Consider the following 16,938-nt stretch of genomic DNA (forward strand, 5'->3'; position numbering starts at 1 on the left):
TTTGCACGAGACAAGCACAAAGCTGCCAAGCTTGCATGTTGAACACTCCTCTTCCCATGCATTAAGAAATTAATTTAATATATAATTTGATAATAAATAAATAAATATTAAATCATTATATTATCTTTATTCTGGCTTTGCTATGCTGTGAAAACTAATGCTTTGTTTCTCAACAGGGATGTTTGTGTGGGGGGAATTACATTCCTGCTGCAGTCAGAGCCTTGAACTGTGTTTGTGTTTTGTTTTTTTACTTAGTAGTTGCCTGTAAAATACTCCAGTATTTTCCTTATGCAGCTGCTTTACATGCATCAAAAGGCAGGTGTTTATGCAGACCTGCAACACTGAAGTTCTTTGTAAAATTCAGAGTTTACTTATTGACAGCAGAGAAGCCTGTGCCAGCCTCTCATAAATAATAACTCTTGGAACAGAAATGGCCAAATATGTTTTGCAGATTGCATCTAGGGGGGCCTATGTTTCCTCCAACAAAGAGTTCACAGTGCCAAGGTCAGGATTAAAAGATAGCTGGAGTTCTTCTGCCATTGTGCACTCAAGTGAAGGGTCTGCTCTAGGACATTAAACCTCCCCCCACCAGCAACCTTTTGTGGTCCGCTAGCGGCCAGTGAGAAGGTTGGGGAGGAACATGGGCCAGTCCTGGAGTCTGGAGAAGGCTCCATGTCGGAGGCAGAGAGGGGGCCAGAGTCATATGCCAGTTATCAGCTGCCTTCAGACATCAGTGAGGCAGACGAACAGCTGGAGCCTGTTCCCAGTGTGCACATGCAGAGTTGCCAGACGAAGGGAACAGCTAAAGAACAGGGGTCGACTTGGGAGTAAGGCCACAGATGGACGGTGAATGACCCCTCCCAGAGGAAATAAAGGGGAGTGAAAGGCGAGTGGAGTTTGCAGGAGACAATTAGTTTGCTTAATTGGTTTGTGACTCTCTGAGACTCCTTGCCAAGTTTTGCAGAAATCGGCCTGGGCAGTTCTCCAAGTCAGATAAGGTCTGTGACTGTAAATCCTCCCTTGAAAGACTTCACTGGATGTGAATGAGGCAGAATTCACAATCAATTAATCAAAGGGTTTTTTTGTGGGGACAAGGAGTTTGCTTCATGCTCTTGGGAAGCCTAGGTCAGAAGACAACCAGCTTAGGCAGGATAGGAAATCCTTTGATAGCCAGAAACCACAATTAACATTTTTGGAGAGATTTGGGGGGGGGGGGGGGGGGGACACATTTTTTTGGTTGCCGTGACTCAGAATGCTAGGAAACGGTACCATTGGAGAGAGAACTCCAGGGTGTGGCCCCAAGACAAAATATATGGGTTAATACCTAGACCCAACACAGGGAAACACTTGGCCAAAATTTTTAGTCCCTAAAGGACCAAAGCATTTGACTGCCACTAAGCTGGAATGAAACTCTTGTGTAAAATCAAACACAACTAAACCCAGAATAGCCAACACAGGCAGAATACAAAATGATCCCAAAAGAGATGCTCTTTCTAAAATGGAGATTAGCGATTTAAATTTCCCTGTTTGATTCCAACAGCAACATCATTAAGAGCCGCCATGCTTCCATATTGCAACAAAAATAGTATCTCAAGTGAAACCTTCTCTCTTCCTTTGGCAGACACCAACAGAAATATTTGGTTATGCCAGGGGTCGGCAACCCATGGCTCTGGAGCCGCATGTGGCTCTTTCATCCCTTGGCTGCGGCTCCCTGTCACGGGTCAGCTCCACAATTGGTAGAGCTTTCGATTAGGACAGGTAGAGGAAAAAGGATGCTTCACTAGGAGGAGACTCTATGGTGGGGAAACCGGATTTCCGGTCGGCTCCAGAATTGAATGGGGAGCTTCTGGTTAGGACCTTTGTGGCTCTTTGAGTGTTTAAGGTTGCCGACCCCTGGGTTATGCATTCTCCATTTACAGTACAGTGATTAAGAAAAAGCAATACAATAATTGGCAATCTCTATTCCATGCATCCTTTATTCCATTACAACCACTGTTGTTGCGTTCTGGCAACAAATACACAAACCATAATCAATTGCAATCTGTTTGTACAACAATCAAAGGCTTACAGTACATTTAAGGCCGTTAAACTTGGGGACAAAACTTTAGGCCTTTTAGTGTAATGATTTAAAGAGTGTTTTGCATATTCTGTGCAATTCCAGTGTCAGAATGAAAAAAAATTCCCCAAAGAATAAAACAAACAAACAAACAAAAAAGGACCAGTTTCAATGAAAGAGTTAGGCAAATTCATCAAAAAACGAATGTGCAATTTGTTAGTTGTCCTGGTAATCTTATAAAACCTTTTAATAGCAAAGCAAGGCAGGGATAAAAACTTATAACAAAACATACTCAATACCAGAATTTGTTTTAACTAGACTTAAATTTTATAAATCGCCAGGAGTTATGCATTAACGGAAACCCACTTATATACAATATTTTTTTTTGAAAAAAAAAAACAACCTTTAAAAGGAATGCAAGTCACACATGTAACTGCCAAAGCTGGCTCTTATTTAAGATTGAGAACATTATTTTAGGAATGGGATTAGTAAATTTGTACATTTCTTCCAGTTTTTATTGTTTTTAAAAGAATTCATGTCCGTGTAGTTATTAAACTTTCCAAGTATTTCATTTTGTAAATTTGCAAAAAAAGAAAAAAAAAAAGACAATTGAAATGCTGCTCGAGAATTGCCTCAGAGTACCAAACTGTGGGCATTCTCCAGAAATTTTTCATTCAACATTATAGTTAGGAAGGAAAAGTCACCCCAAATGATCCCCTAAGAAACACAATGAAAAATCACCACAAAATTCCTTTCCGGTTACAATAACAACAGTTTGAAAATGTGACATGGGAAATGCTCCGAGACTGAAGCTGCGATCCAGGTCCTTTACATTCCAGATCATGGGAAGATTTTAAAAAGAGGGAGAGAAAAAGAAAATCCCTATACATACAGATATCTAAGACAAGCTACCTGAAGGGCAGGATAGGAAAATGTGGAAATATTATCCTGCACTTAGATTAAATAGTGTCCTCGCGTTCATCCAATGTCCTTCTACATCGCCAGCGCTTCTAGTGTAAGGAAAGTACAAAATATTGTGTGGGTTACAGTAGTGGCCATTAGAATAGCTTCCTGATATAAAAAAGGGAGACAGTCAAGACTTGATTGGATCTCACCCTATCCAAAGGGCTTTTTCTTCATAGTATAAAGCTATGACAGTTAATCCAGTTAATGCATGTGCAAAAACAGGTAAATTCTTCTATTCACAGTTAAATGAGGTAAAAATAAAAAAGCAAAGGGAAAAAATGAAAGGGAAAAAAAAGTATATATCAAGTACTGTAGGTGTCCTCAAGAATTAGGAAGTTCGTGAGATATGAACTGTTTTAGTCGTTCTAGGTATTGTGCATAGAGCTCTATGTCATTGTGGCCAGCCCCTTCCACCCAAAGGGGCTCCACAGCCCGGGGGCATCGCTCATACATTGCCAAACCGTGGAAAAATCGATGACTTCGTCTTCAGTACCATGGATCACCAAAACGGAGAGGTGACTTTTGAAATCTTGTCAATGCTGAGGAAAGAAGCACAAAGGTAAATTACGTTATTAAAGAGGGTGCAGCATTCAATCATATTGGTTGTTCCTTGAAACTTTTTGTTCAGGAACCTTAAGGCAGTGTTTCTCAACCTTGGCAACTTGAAGATGTCCGGACTTCAACTCCCAGAATTCCCCAGCCAGCATTCGCTGGCTGGGGAATTCTGGGAGTTGAAGTCCAGACATCTTCAAGTTGCCAAGGTTGAGAAACACTGTCTTAAGGATTCTAATGAAGGCGGCCATATGTACAAGGATAATAATGAACATCAAGCATACCTGATAGTTGATTGGTGGAATTATGCATAATTGAAAATAGTGATATACAAATAGATTGGTAAAAAAAAATTCTATCACATGGGGATTATAAAAAGGTATAGTTATCAAATAGACAATCAAGAATGTAAGGGAATTATGATTTATTGGAAAAAAATAATACTAATTGTAATTGAACATATACTGTACAATGAAAGTGAGGTATTTAGTTATACTAGACGAAAAATCTGAGATAAGGTAAATGTTATTCGAGAATATGGATGTTAAAACACCTGTAACCAAACGACATGCTGCATGTGATGATGTTCTTTCTGTTTTTTTATTGTTGCGTGTATGTGTTGTCTATGTAATAAAAATAAAAATTATATTATAAAAAAAAAGAAGAAGGAGGCCATCAGCCACTGGCCTGAATTTCTTAAAAAAGAGGAAGCCATCCATTCTATGGAGAGATTCAGTAGCAAAAGCACTAGACCGGTATCAAAGCATCCTTTTCAAACAACTAGATCAGGGCCCGGACCCACTACCAAGCTGTGGCTTGTTTGAAAACGGACCGCAGGAGAAAAGGACAGGTGCGTATTATGTGCGAAGCTCCGCTCATACGAGCAGGGGGCAAGCTCCATTTGCGTGAATGGAGCTTCGCGCGCGAGCACAACACCCCTCCGCTCTCGTGGGAAGCGCCATTCGTGCGAGTGGAGGGCGTGTGTGCGCACCACTTGCCCAGATGGAGCTGTGCACGTGTGCCTTGATCTTGAAAAATGTTCAGAGAAGAGCAACTAAGATGATCAAAAGCCTGGAGACTAAAACATATGAAGGGCGGCGGCAGGATTTGGGTTTGGCTAGTCTAGAGAAAAGAAGGAGGGGGGGGGACGACGACATGATAGCAGTATTCCCATATTTGAGGGGCTGCCACAAAGAAGAGGGGGTCAAATTATTCTCCAAGGCACCAGAAGGCAGGGCAAGAAACAATGGTTGGAAACTGATCAAAGGGAGAAGCAATCTGGAATTGAGGAGAAACTTCCTAACAATGAAGCCAATTAACCAGTGCAATAGCTTGCTTTTGGAAGTTGTGGGTGCTTCATCACTGGAGGTTTTTAAGAAACAATTAGACAGCCACTTATCTGAAATTGTATAGGGTTCTCCTGCTTGAGCAGGGGCTGAACTAGAAGACCTCCAAGGTCCCTTCCAGCTCTATTCTATTCCATTCTAAAGCCTGCCACTCCTCTCCTCTTTCTCACTGCCATGCGGGGGCCCCCAGCTGGAAAGGTAGGGGACTGCTGAACTAGAGGACAGCGCAGGCCAGCTGATGCTCTGGTACCTGAGAACCTTTTTGACATTTGTGCATCTCCCACTATTGAACTGCTACTCTCAGCATCCTCCTCCCTAGGCTACACTTGTTACAGTCACTGGTGTTAACGTCCAGCAGCATCTGGAGAATCAGAATTCCCTTCTGCCTGAGAACATATCCCCACTTTCCATGTTTGGATGAAAAGATATCAATAGATATCGTAAGGTAAAGGTAAAGGTTCCCCTCGCACATATGTGCTAGTTGTTCCCGACTCTAGGGGGCGGTGCTCATCTCCGTTTCAAAGCCGAAGAGCCAGCGCTGTCCAAAGATGTCTCCATGGTCATGTGGCAGGCATGACTAAATGCCCAAAGGGCACAGAAAACTGTTACCTTCCCACCAATGGTGGCTCCTATTTTTCTACTTGCATTTTTACGTGCTTTTGAACTGCTATGTTGGCAGAAGCTGGGACAAGTACAGGAGCTCACTCCGTTACGCAGCGCTAGGGATTCGAACTGCCAAACTTTCTGATCGACAAGCTCAGCATCTTAGCCATTGAGCCACTGCATCCCTTATAGATATCGTATGCAGACTAAATTTAAAAAAAAATAGGAACTGGAAAATGTTATGTAAATGTTTGCACTTGGGCTCCTCCGTAATTGATAGTGTCTGATAAAGGACATTCCCCTAGAAGCTGCCTTCAAGGAATTAACAAAGCTGTCCATGTACTGCAATGAGATCAGTCTGGCATGTTTCAGGGGAAAATATTTTGCTTTACTGTAAATGTCTGGTGGGCCCGCAGGAATAAAGCAGCAAAACTAGCAGATAGGAGGTAGGCAGAAGGAGACTTCCTTATGACAGTCAGAAGGGCTTTTCCAGCTGTTGGAGCCCAACGTATCTCGAATCTTCTTTTCTTGCTGAAAAAGAATAGTCTTGAGAATCCAAAAGAGAAGGAGCTGAGGGAGCCTGCTGGCAGCCCTGCCTGTCTGTGAAATTCTGTTTTCTGTAGTTATACTTTTTTGTTTTGTTTTTCCCACTAGTCCAACGTTTGTACTGCCAATTCTATGAAAACTTTCTAAATGGCATTTTCAAACTTGCCCACTTCCTCTCACCAGGAAGAACAATGCACAACCAGTTTGTGCTTAGTTGCTAATCAGCTTTACATATTTTGCAGAGAACAGACTCATTTCACAACCACTTAAGTCTAATATCACACACCCACTCCAAGCTCTAGGTAATCACCCCAAAGATCAGATTTATTTCAGAAAGAATGGAATTTAGCTATTTCCCCCCCTCTAATTCTGTCCAGCTCTGCTGTGCTGCTATTCTGTTAGAGAATAGAGACCCCGATTATTATTATTACCCCTTTCACGATTTACAATGTACTTATAAGTTTTTTTCTTTACGGCTACACATGGAATGTAACTGTTATTTAATGAATGATGCTTCCCACCAATGGAATTCTGCACATACCTTGGGAAAGCATCAAAGCAGTATGTTTTTCTGGTGTCAGGGAAAGCTACCCTCAATCCAGACATCAAAGGTGAATGAAGGATCACAGCTGCACACTCATACCGAGATGCCAGGTCTACCGTGGGAACAGTTCCAATACTCTGCCCGTACAGAATGATGTTTTCAGGACTGACGCCATACCTGTAAAGGGAAAGCAAAGTAGATCAGATATGTGCCTTATTTTTTAAAAAGTCATTTATTCCTTTTTGTTAACCCATTTTTTAGATTTTTAGGGGGAAAAAAGGCCAACTTTTTTTTAGATATAAGATATATACTAAACACACTGTCAAATCCTGGGTTGGTTTTGTACAGTTTTGGGATATATATTATTGATATGGCTTTATATATAGTTCATATGCAACACATGAATTACACTTGGGGCATGATAATGGGAAATATACAAGGAAAGACAAAAAGCACAAATTTATCAACCAAGTTATCTTTTTGGCCTTAATTCTGTATATCTGGACAGTAACTACCACTATATTTCTCTGTCAGAGAATATGTTTCACATGTTGCCATATTCCTAGCGTTTAATAAATTTTCTTAATACTTTCTATTTCAGCTAGATATCAATATTTCAGGATAGCCAATGCCAAGTTCCTCATGCAGGAAGATGATGTTAGGAGAGGTTGGGGCGCAGAAGGGATGCCAGGAAACACGAATGAAAGGGGCAATTAATTATTATACATCATTTGATCAAATATCTACCACACCAGGCTTCCCCAGGCCTAGGCATGAAACTTTTCTGAGTTCTTTACAAGGGCACTCGGTGGATCTGAATGATCATTTATTTCTGCCTCAGTTTCCCTGCTTCTAAAGTGGGAAAACCTGCTTATTTCAAAATGGCTGGTATGAAGACACTACGGCATTCATCGTAAAGTGTATATGACTATGGCATGATTGATTTTGGTGCATGCATAAGATAATGACATAGTTATACTTAAAGCATTAAAAGGTAAAGGTAAAGGTTCTCCTTGCACATATGTGCTAATCATTCCCAACTCTAGGGAGCAGTGCTCATCTCCATTTCAAAGCCGAAGAGCCAGCGCTGTCTGAAGATGTCTCCGTGGTCATGTGGCCAGCATGACTAAATGTGGAAGGCACACGGAAAGCTGTTCCCTTCCCACCAAAGGTGGCTCCCATTTTTCTACTTCCATTTTTACATGCTGTCGAACTGCTAGGTTGGTAGAAACTGGGGCAAGTAACGGGAGCTCACTCTGTTATGTGGCGCTAGGGATTCGAACCGCTGAACTGCCAACCTTTTTGATTGACAAGCTCAGCATTTTAGCCACGCGGCCACCGTGTCCCCTTTATTTAAAGCATTACTCAAGCATATTCGTCTTGCAGTATAGATTTTGGGCTGTCTGAGTTAAGTCCCTAGTAGTTCGGGTTTAGAGTGCCCCATGCATTTTAAAGGCGAGTTGTGGATTCACTCTTAAAAATATTTTCTTTGAAGGAAAAAGGGAGGGGGGAAACGTCTCTAAGAAAACAGAAAATGTGGCTTTATGGAACATGCAGAATAAAATTTATGAGCAAACTGCTCCTGGACAGATGATCTCTTACAAAAAAAAATCCCTAAAAAGACAGGATGCCAAGCGCATGCTTGGAGGAAGGGAGTAGAAAAATGGACACAGTGGAAAGATACAGGGTTGAAAAGGTAAAAGTTTGGTACATTTTGGGACTGGCTGACAGCATACTTGCATTCTGAAATAAAACACAGTGTCCACATAGATGAACCAAGGTACACCAGAAATGACAGGTCCAGCTTTCCCAAACCAATTTAACACGGCAAGAGTTTAAGACCACAATAGCATTGCTTTTAAAAAAATAAAACTGTGTGAAAGAAGGGAGGGAACGTCAGATCTGCAACATTATTCATAAACTGTAAACAAGTATCTGCGCTGCTGTGAGAGGCAATTTGTTATGACAAAACTACTAATGTACCAGATCTGGTATGTTCTGATACACAAAAATGCCAAGAAAAGAAGATTTCAAAGTTTTTTCCTCTCCTTTTACAGTTCAGGATCAGATAAACAAGCATCCAACTCTTTGCCTCTTGTTGTCCAATAATCAGCCTTTTGTGAGGTTTTTTTTTGGGTGGGGGGGGAGAAGGAGTGGATGCATATAAAAACATAGCTATTAAGCTAGAAGAGGAACCAGACTGATGCTTCAACAGGACTGGGTTTGCTGCCTTGCAAGCTATTATTCACCCCCAACAAGATCCTTCTCCCACAATATTGGGGTGATATTTTCTAACTTACAGAAATATTTTAGAATGTGAAATTCTAAAAAACTCCCCCCCCCGAAATTGTACCAAAACAAATCACATAAAGAGCCGTGGTTGTGCAGTGGTTACAATGCAGTACTGCAGGCTAATTCTGATGCCTGCCAGCTGTGTGCAGTTCGATCCTGAACTGTCTCAAAACATTTAAACTTTGCAATATATTTTCTCATCCTTTTTGCTGGATTTGAAGCATACTTTATACCCCAATTGGCTTATTAGTTCTCTTTTTGCCCAGATCCCTGAAAATATAAGAGCCGTGGTGGTGCAGCAGTTAGAATGCTGACTGCCAGCAGTTCGAGTCTCACTGGCTCAAGGTATGATTCAGCCTTCTATCCTTCCAAGATGGGTAAAATGAGGGACCAAATTGTTGGGGGCGAGAGGCTGACTCTGTAAACTGCTCAGAGAGCTGTAAAGCAGCGTATAAGTCTAAATAATATTGCTATTCCTGTCCCCGTTACTCCTCTCCTTTTCTGAAAAGCACACAAAGGATTTTTATTACCATGCTACCTTTTTAATTCCATAAAGATTCCAAGGCAGCTTAAATAAAAACCCCTTGGGACTTGCTCCATCTGTCCTTTTGCAAATACGGCTCTGGGATAGTGTTACCCTTCACCAATCTGGAACATTAGTACGAGAACAAATATTACATTGGCTTTTCCAATATGGTTCTTTGTGCAAACTGTTACTCAAAGCTAGTTGCCTCTTACTCTCTGAATTCCCAGGTTATTTTTCTATAGAAAAGGGTGGACGGAGCTCAATGCAACTGCCGCTTCTTACACCAACTGATAACATTGGTACCCAGTACTATTGGACTTCTTCAACATAAGGGAATTCTTTGCAAAGCCTGGCATAAAATTTTGCAATGGATAAGTTTAAACACAAAAGCCTGGGTTTTCAAGTTACAACCACCATAAACACTTGCACAATGTTTTTTTTTTTTTTTATCATTCCGGTTTGTTCAGAAAAACTAACTTTTGTACGTACGTTTAATTAGTTCAGTTATTTAATTGAAGATGTCCTTCAGCAAAGGAAGTATTAGAAATCTCAAGGATTGCTTATCACGAGCAGGGAGCCACTTAAGGAGTCCCTTCACTGACCAAGCAATTAATAATTGAGAAGGAAGCTACATTTCTTTACGGTGTTTTGTTTTAATTGGGAGTGATACACATATTCAAACTCAAGCTCTGGCGAACAATTCTGCAATAGATACCTATCAGAGGAAGTTCTCCTCCAGGCTTTCTGGGACAGAATACAAGCTCCCCGCCCCCATCTGAATACTTGACAGGCATCTATATTAACAGGAAGCTGTCTTATAAATAAGCACCCACCCGCGATGAGTCAAAATGGCCCCAGGAAACCAGACCATTTAAAAACAACAACAACTATATAACAAATAGTCCTATTCTGGAGATCCAAACCCATCTTCATCCAGACAAATTCACTTAGTGACTTTGGTTAAGTTACTGTCTCTACCAAATCTACCTCAAAGGCTCTCTTTTTTGGGGGGAGATAAAATGGAGACACCCCATGTAAACTTCCTACAGCAGTGGGGTGTAGACTTAACCTTGTGATAACTTTGGTGCTTATGCAATGTATATGCACATAACAACCAATAAGGATTTTTAAGCCACTGTTGTTGAATAGTCTCGATTCTCACATTGTATCTTTTTTCCCCTCCATTGTGGATTAGTGTGTGCACAAAACCAACTGGTATGGTTTATAAAACACGGCGAAGGGCAAACATGGCAAAAATAATGCAGCCCAAGGTATAAAAGCCAGACATTAGTTGGTTTATAGGTTTATATCAGAAAGTTGGTTACTGACTTGCGAGAAAAGCATTTTTAAGTTACCGCTGTTTGTTTTTTTGAAATCCAGAACCTATCATTTAACACATGCTAAAGAATTAATATTTTCACTTAAAAGCAAAAAAATTAAAAGGGATCACCTTAGCAAAAAATGTTTTAAAGTATAGCTAACTCAATGTACTTTTGCCTCCTAGCGAATCTGGAAACTAGTATCTTGACTTGAATCACTGTCCAAAGACTTGGATACAATTCTAAGCAATAAATAAAAGCTTGACCATGGGAAAGATTAAACACTGCTGACTTAATCACACAAGGAGTTATTTATTTCAAGACCGTTGAGTTATATCACAGCTTCACACATCATCTAAATCCAATTGGGAAATAAACCAGTGGTTAAGTGCAGGATGTGCATGAAACAAACCTTCTCTTGCAGCATTGCTCTGATTCTCTATTTCACTTTTTAGAAAGTCTTTTGGAATGAAGGCAACCGAGGAAGAAAGAAATTAATCTTTCTCGGCTCAGGATAAGGAGATCCTAGCCTGATCAGACCTCTGAACAATTGCTTTTCTCTGTTACCAGTTACTGAATATTACTTTGCAATTAAAACAGAAAGCTCTGCTCAGCAAAAATTATGCCAGCTCATTGTATCTCAGTTCTCCAACTGAATATGCTCAGTACTTTTATTAAATAGGGCTGTGACTAATGTATTACCTGTGATTATTCTATGGTGAGCACACAGCATGCACCTTTCTGGTTTAGAAAAAACAAACTTGTCTGACACTGCACAAAGAATAAAACATTAAGAGCTAAATATGTGTGAATTCATCACAGTTGGAAAGGGAGACACCATGTTCCAAACAGCTTTAGATAGTTCCTCTTACTTACAGAAATGATAAAAATACACAGATGCAAAATGAAAGGATCTCGATTTTTCATCAGGATAAAGGAATCTGTGTGAAGGAAGGATTGGGGGAAAATCAGACCTCAATTTCTTTAGGATGGAAGGAATTTCACTCTCTGATCTCAACTGACTTGTCTGAAATGGTGTAGAGTTTCCTGCTTGAGCAGGGGTTGGACTAGAAGACTTCCAAGGTCCCTTGCAACTCTGTTTTCTGTTGTTCATTTCAAAATAGGAGACAGTAAAAATAAAACATCTTTGAGCTGAGCTGAGCTAAGCTCCAGCTGACTGCAAGAATGGCAACAATACTAACTAGTATATCCCAAACTGAGAGATTGCTATTCAGAGAACATAGCCTGTATCCTATGTAAGGTTGGGCATAACTAATACAGGGGGTCCTTGATTTACAATCGTTTGTTTAGCGACAGTTACAATGGAACTGAAAGAATGCCTTATAGCAGATCTTCATACTTATAACCGCCATAGCATCCCATAAAATTTGGATACTTGGAAACCATATTTATGACTGTTGCAATCTGCCAGGGGTCATGTGATCAGCATTTGCAGGCTTTAGTCAAGCAAAGTAAACCGAGGAAGTCAGATTTACTTAACCACCATGGCAAAAAAAGGTCATAAAAATGCAGGTCTCATTTGACCAAAGGCTTGCTTAGCAATAGAAATTTGGGTCCTAATTAAGTTGAAGACTACCTGTAATTCCTTCTATTATGCTCAAATGGAGTCATTTCCAGGTAACGAACATAATTTTCATTTCCTCTTCATTGAGATCAGGGAGCTGGAAGAAAATATAAAAGACTTCAACCTCAAAGTTGATTGCTCTCATTGGCCAGTATGGACTTGAACAATCTCCTAACATCTGTCTTCAAGACTGCAGTTATTCAATATTAATGTCAAGCCAGACACTAACTGATATACTCACGTTAAACTGCTAAATCCAAAGCACGTTTGCTATCAATCTTCTTTATATTATACCAGCAACAACCTGCCAAAGATTAAAGTATGCTACCTCAACTTCCTGAATTTCAGAGTTCTCAGCTAACATGATCTTTCATGAAGTCAAAGCCCTAAAAGCCAACAAATGCTACACTTCCTGATTATTATGGGTTGTGAAAAAGAACTTTGAATTTATTAAAATCTATCTTGGCAAGGGAAGGATTTTTATATGACTGTCCTCATCTATGTATTACAGGTTAAGCAATCTAATAGGTTTGATACTACCTAGTTAGCACAATACAACCATAGCTATATTTTGACTGTCACCATAAAATTGTTGTGTTGTCTAAGAATGCAGAAAACCAAATCTCACAGTAAAGAGATAAATTGCAAAACATCACTATTGTCTTTTGTTACCTGACATACAATTAAAGGCTTGTGAGTCCCTGGTAGCAACCTCCCATTTTCAGTTCAATCTGAGACACTCAAGAAACTGTGCTTTAAACATCAACTGTTGTGTATTGGCAGTAAGCAGCTTTCTATTTAAGGAGCACAAAGGTCTCTTGTAACTGAATATTTGGGATTGCAACAAAGTCAGCATTGCAAACATGACTGCAAACAAACAACAACAAAAAGAATACAATAGTCAACACAGCTGCATCAGTGACAACTCTCATAATCGTTTTGCTCCAAACAAGTACAGTAAAGGTTCCCCTCACATATGTGCTAGTCGTTCCAGACTCTAGGAGGCGGTGCTCATCTGCGTTTCAAAACTGAAGAGCCAGCGCTTTCTGAAGACGTCTCCGTGGTCATGTGGCCGGCATGACTAAACACCGAAGGCGCACAGAACGTTGTTACTTTCTCACTAAAGGCGGCTCCTATTTTTCTATTTGCATTTTTACCTGCTTTCGAACTGCTAGGTTGGCAGAAGCTGGGGCAAGTAACGGGAGCTCACTCTGTTACGCGGCGCTAGGGATTCGAACCGCTGAACTGCCGACCTTGCTGATCAACAAGCTCAGTGTCTTAGTGCCCCAAAGATGCGATTAAAACTACCTGCCACCATTTCCTCAGGTATTTTTTGCTCATCTTGTTCATTTACCTTGTTCTTAAAGCCTGCCAAGCTGCATCGATGTCGGCATAGAGGTTTTTTTCCGATGGTTTACCAGTGCTGACTCCATAACCCGAGTAATCATAGGAGAAGACATTGCAGTTGATGCGGGAGCCGAGGCCAATATAGAAGCTGCACATCTGCCCCAGGTCGACAGCATTGCCATGAGAGAAAAGCAGGGTATACCGGCTGGAAGGAGCACAGCGAACAAACATGCACCCGAGCCGATTATCCCGGGCTGTGCGCGAAAAGAAGACTTCAACGGCATCCAGTTCTCGTTGGGAATACTGCCAGTCGGCCCGTTCAGTCAAATGGAGGCTACAGCTGCTGGTCGGCGTCCCCACCGTAGCAGCGCTTTCTTGCTGTTCTAGTTGCATCACAGTGTAGGTGGGTTCCGGGGGCAAAAAAGCCAGTTTGGCCGCTATGCGACTGGGGCAAGGCGGGCAGCAGAAGAGCCAACACAGCTCACCTAGAGAGAAACCGTTCATCCTGGGGCCTTGTTCTGGCATCAGAGACGCTGGATGAAAAAAACCACACCGAGAAAGAGACAGGAAAAGGACTCGGGAGACGATCCCGGAGGAAACGTTGTTTCCCTTCAAGCGACGCAGATCAGAGGCAACCCGTTTCATCAACTCACAGGGATTACACTCTTACAAATTCACATCCAAGAAGTCCATGGCTTCTAGGAACAACCTGAATGGCCGCCAAGAAACGAAGTCCATCCTCAATTTTTGCTCCTGAAATGCCTCCTCAGCCCCAATAAGGATGGGTTTCCGGGTGTGGCCTTCAGCTGCTGGGCATTCAGCCTCTCTTTTTATCCCACCATGAAGCCTTCTCTTCTGAACTGTCACCTACCCCAGGTACCTAAACCTGGCATGATCGTTACAGACTCCCCCTAAACCCACATGGAAGATGCCCAAGATCCTTCCTGGCTTATGGAGAGCGCCACTCTATTAATTCTCAGCACCTTTATGGGGCTTTTTTTTGGGGGGGGGGGAAATGAAATTATGGCAGCCCCTACTCTAAGATTTGATACCCTTCCTCAAGGAAGCCCCCTCTCACAATGAAGTAAGCCCTCTCTCAAAATGAACGAAGCCCCTCTCAAATCACCCCAAATACCCCTCCCTCGCTCTCTTTAACACCTGAAGGCTTCCAATGCTTGGGACTCCCACCTACCTTGTTTGAAACTCTCCCCCTCAGCCTCGGCTACAGCCCTTCCCCCACCCTTTGGCTGTATCCCCTTCCCCTTAAAGTTAGGGAGACCCCCACCCAAGCAGACTCACAAAGAGCCCACCCTGCCAAAAGGAACCCCGCCCCTAAGCCAGTCTGAGGGGCTTCTCCGCGTTCAAGGCGGCCTTGAGGAAACGGGGGTAGGGTGGCTCCAAGGGACGGAGCGAGAAGGCCTCGAGAGAAAACCAGGCCCGGATAGTCAGGCGGTCCCTCCTCCTCCTCCCGCGTCCTTCGCCCTCCACGCGGCTGCAGGGGCGTCCCGAGACTTCGGAAGCGGGAAGGAGGCCTAGCCGGCGGCTTCGGAGCAAGACCGGGGCCTCCCTTTCGACCTCGTCTTCTTCCTCCCCGGACTACCTTTCCCTCCTCCCAATCAAGCGAGGGTTCACTTCCGGATCATGGGCCGCCCCGTTCCCACGGCTGGACCGCGAAAGAGCAGCACTATACAGCGCACCGCCGGAAGAGAGAGAAAAAACAGAGGGAGGGGGGAAAGGAAGAGTCCAACCAACCAAACAGAAGAGCGGCTGGGTTTTTTTCCTCCCCATTCTCCGTCTCACCCCTTCTGCGCCTGCGCATTCTCCGCCGCTTTTCGTCCCTTCTCCCTATTATTAACCATAGAGTCCTGCCGCGATTTATTACTGCCCCCTGGACAGGCGCAGCTAAAACTGCTGCTGCTTCAGAACAATCCCGCCCTAGTTTAGCCGGCTTTTGGCACGTGTAGGCAGCCGGTGCGTTAGCTGGTCCTGTTCAGACGACCTCGGCTTCATCCGTGTCTGAAGTTTATCTGTGCAGACTGACATGGGAGAAATCCCCACTTTGTCCAAGGGAGAGGGGGTTGCTTCTGAATAGACTTGTTTGGCATTACAAAAGTCCTGACCTCAGCCTTAAGCAAAACACGAATAGGGATAGGGATAGCATAGCATAGAAGAAGGAATAGGATAGGATAGGATAGGATAGGATAGAATAGAATAGAAGGAATTGAATTGAATTCTGTATTGGCCAAATATCTTCTGTGCATAAGCTCTCAATATACATAAAAGACATGCGTGATAAATCATGATCATAGTCATCATAGAGATAAATCATAGGATACTAAATAAGCAATCAACATAAATCATAGTAGGAAACAGAAACAATATAAATCATAGAGATATAAGCAACAAAGCTATAGTCATAAACAGAAAAGGAGATAGGTAAAATGAAAGATGAAAGAATAGATTACAGCCTTACTAAATAGTTTGACAGTGTTGTGGACACTTTCTATCGGGTTACGTTATTCTATATGTTCAGTATTATAGCTCAAATTTGCTTCCAAGTTAGTTGGACTAGGATGATAGATCAGGTTGTTAGTTTGATTTTTATATCCTGCAAGCAGGGCCGGATTTTCCTATAGGCTAAATAGGCTTCAGCCTAGGGCCTCAAGATCAAGAGGGGCCTACATTCAAATGGTTAGCAAAATTAAAATTACACTATTCTAAAAACAGTGAACACTAAAACACTGAACCGAAAATAAGGAGAAATTCTACGCATATGACTAATAACAACATAAAAAGTATTGGTTAAGATCGTTCCAGCACCGCGGCAGTTGGGGACCCCCCCACGTTCCCGGCACCGGCGGTCGTGTGAGAGGCGCGGCCGCTCCCAGTAGCCGCCCCGTCGACGCGGAGCCCACCCAGGCAGTGAGGTGAGGGGGCCGGCCGGGCAGCTGAGCGCAGCAGGGGAGGCGCTGGCCTCGCTGCCTTTGCCGCAGAGCAGAGCCGCCCTCCGTCGGGAGGCCAGCTATATATATTGATATATATTGATATATATCACAGTAATGATGTATTTTATTGTCTCTCATGCAATTTACAAACTTAAAATGGGAGGTGAAAGGGCCTCATAAGTGGAATAGCCTAGGGCCTCTTTTCATCTAAATCCGGCCCTGCCTGCAAGTCTCAATCCATTTTCTCAAATTAAGGTTACTGCTACTTCAAGAACACAATGCTGTTGTAAGGACATCAGTAATAAAATCCC

General features: G+C 42.4%; 1 protein-coding gene across 1 annotated transcript; it reads right to left on the reverse strand.

The window, feature by feature from the left end:
• Positions 1 to 1,956: 1,956 nt before the first annotated feature.
• ABHD17C (abhydrolase domain containing 17C, depalmitoylase) lies at positions 1,957 to 15,425 on the reverse strand. Its single transcript, XM_032232952.1, is given in 5 exon segments — positions 1,957 to 3,489; positions 3,492 to 3,530; positions 3,533 to 3,561; positions 6,611 to 6,790; positions 13,690 to 15,425. Coding segments are annotated over 5 exon segments (1,032 nt in total). The 5' UTR covers positions 14,328 to 15,425; the 3' UTR covers positions 1,957 to 3,343.
• Between the last annotated feature and the right edge of the window lie 1,513 nt (positions 15,426 to 16,938).

This window comes from Thamnophis elegans, chromosome 16 (genome assembly GCF_009769535.1).
Source record: "Thamnophis elegans isolate rThaEle1 chromosome 16, rThaEle1.pri, whole genome shotgun sequence".
Lineage (NCBI taxonomy): Eukaryota > Metazoa > Chordata > Lepidosauria > Squamata > Colubridae > Thamnophis > Thamnophis elegans.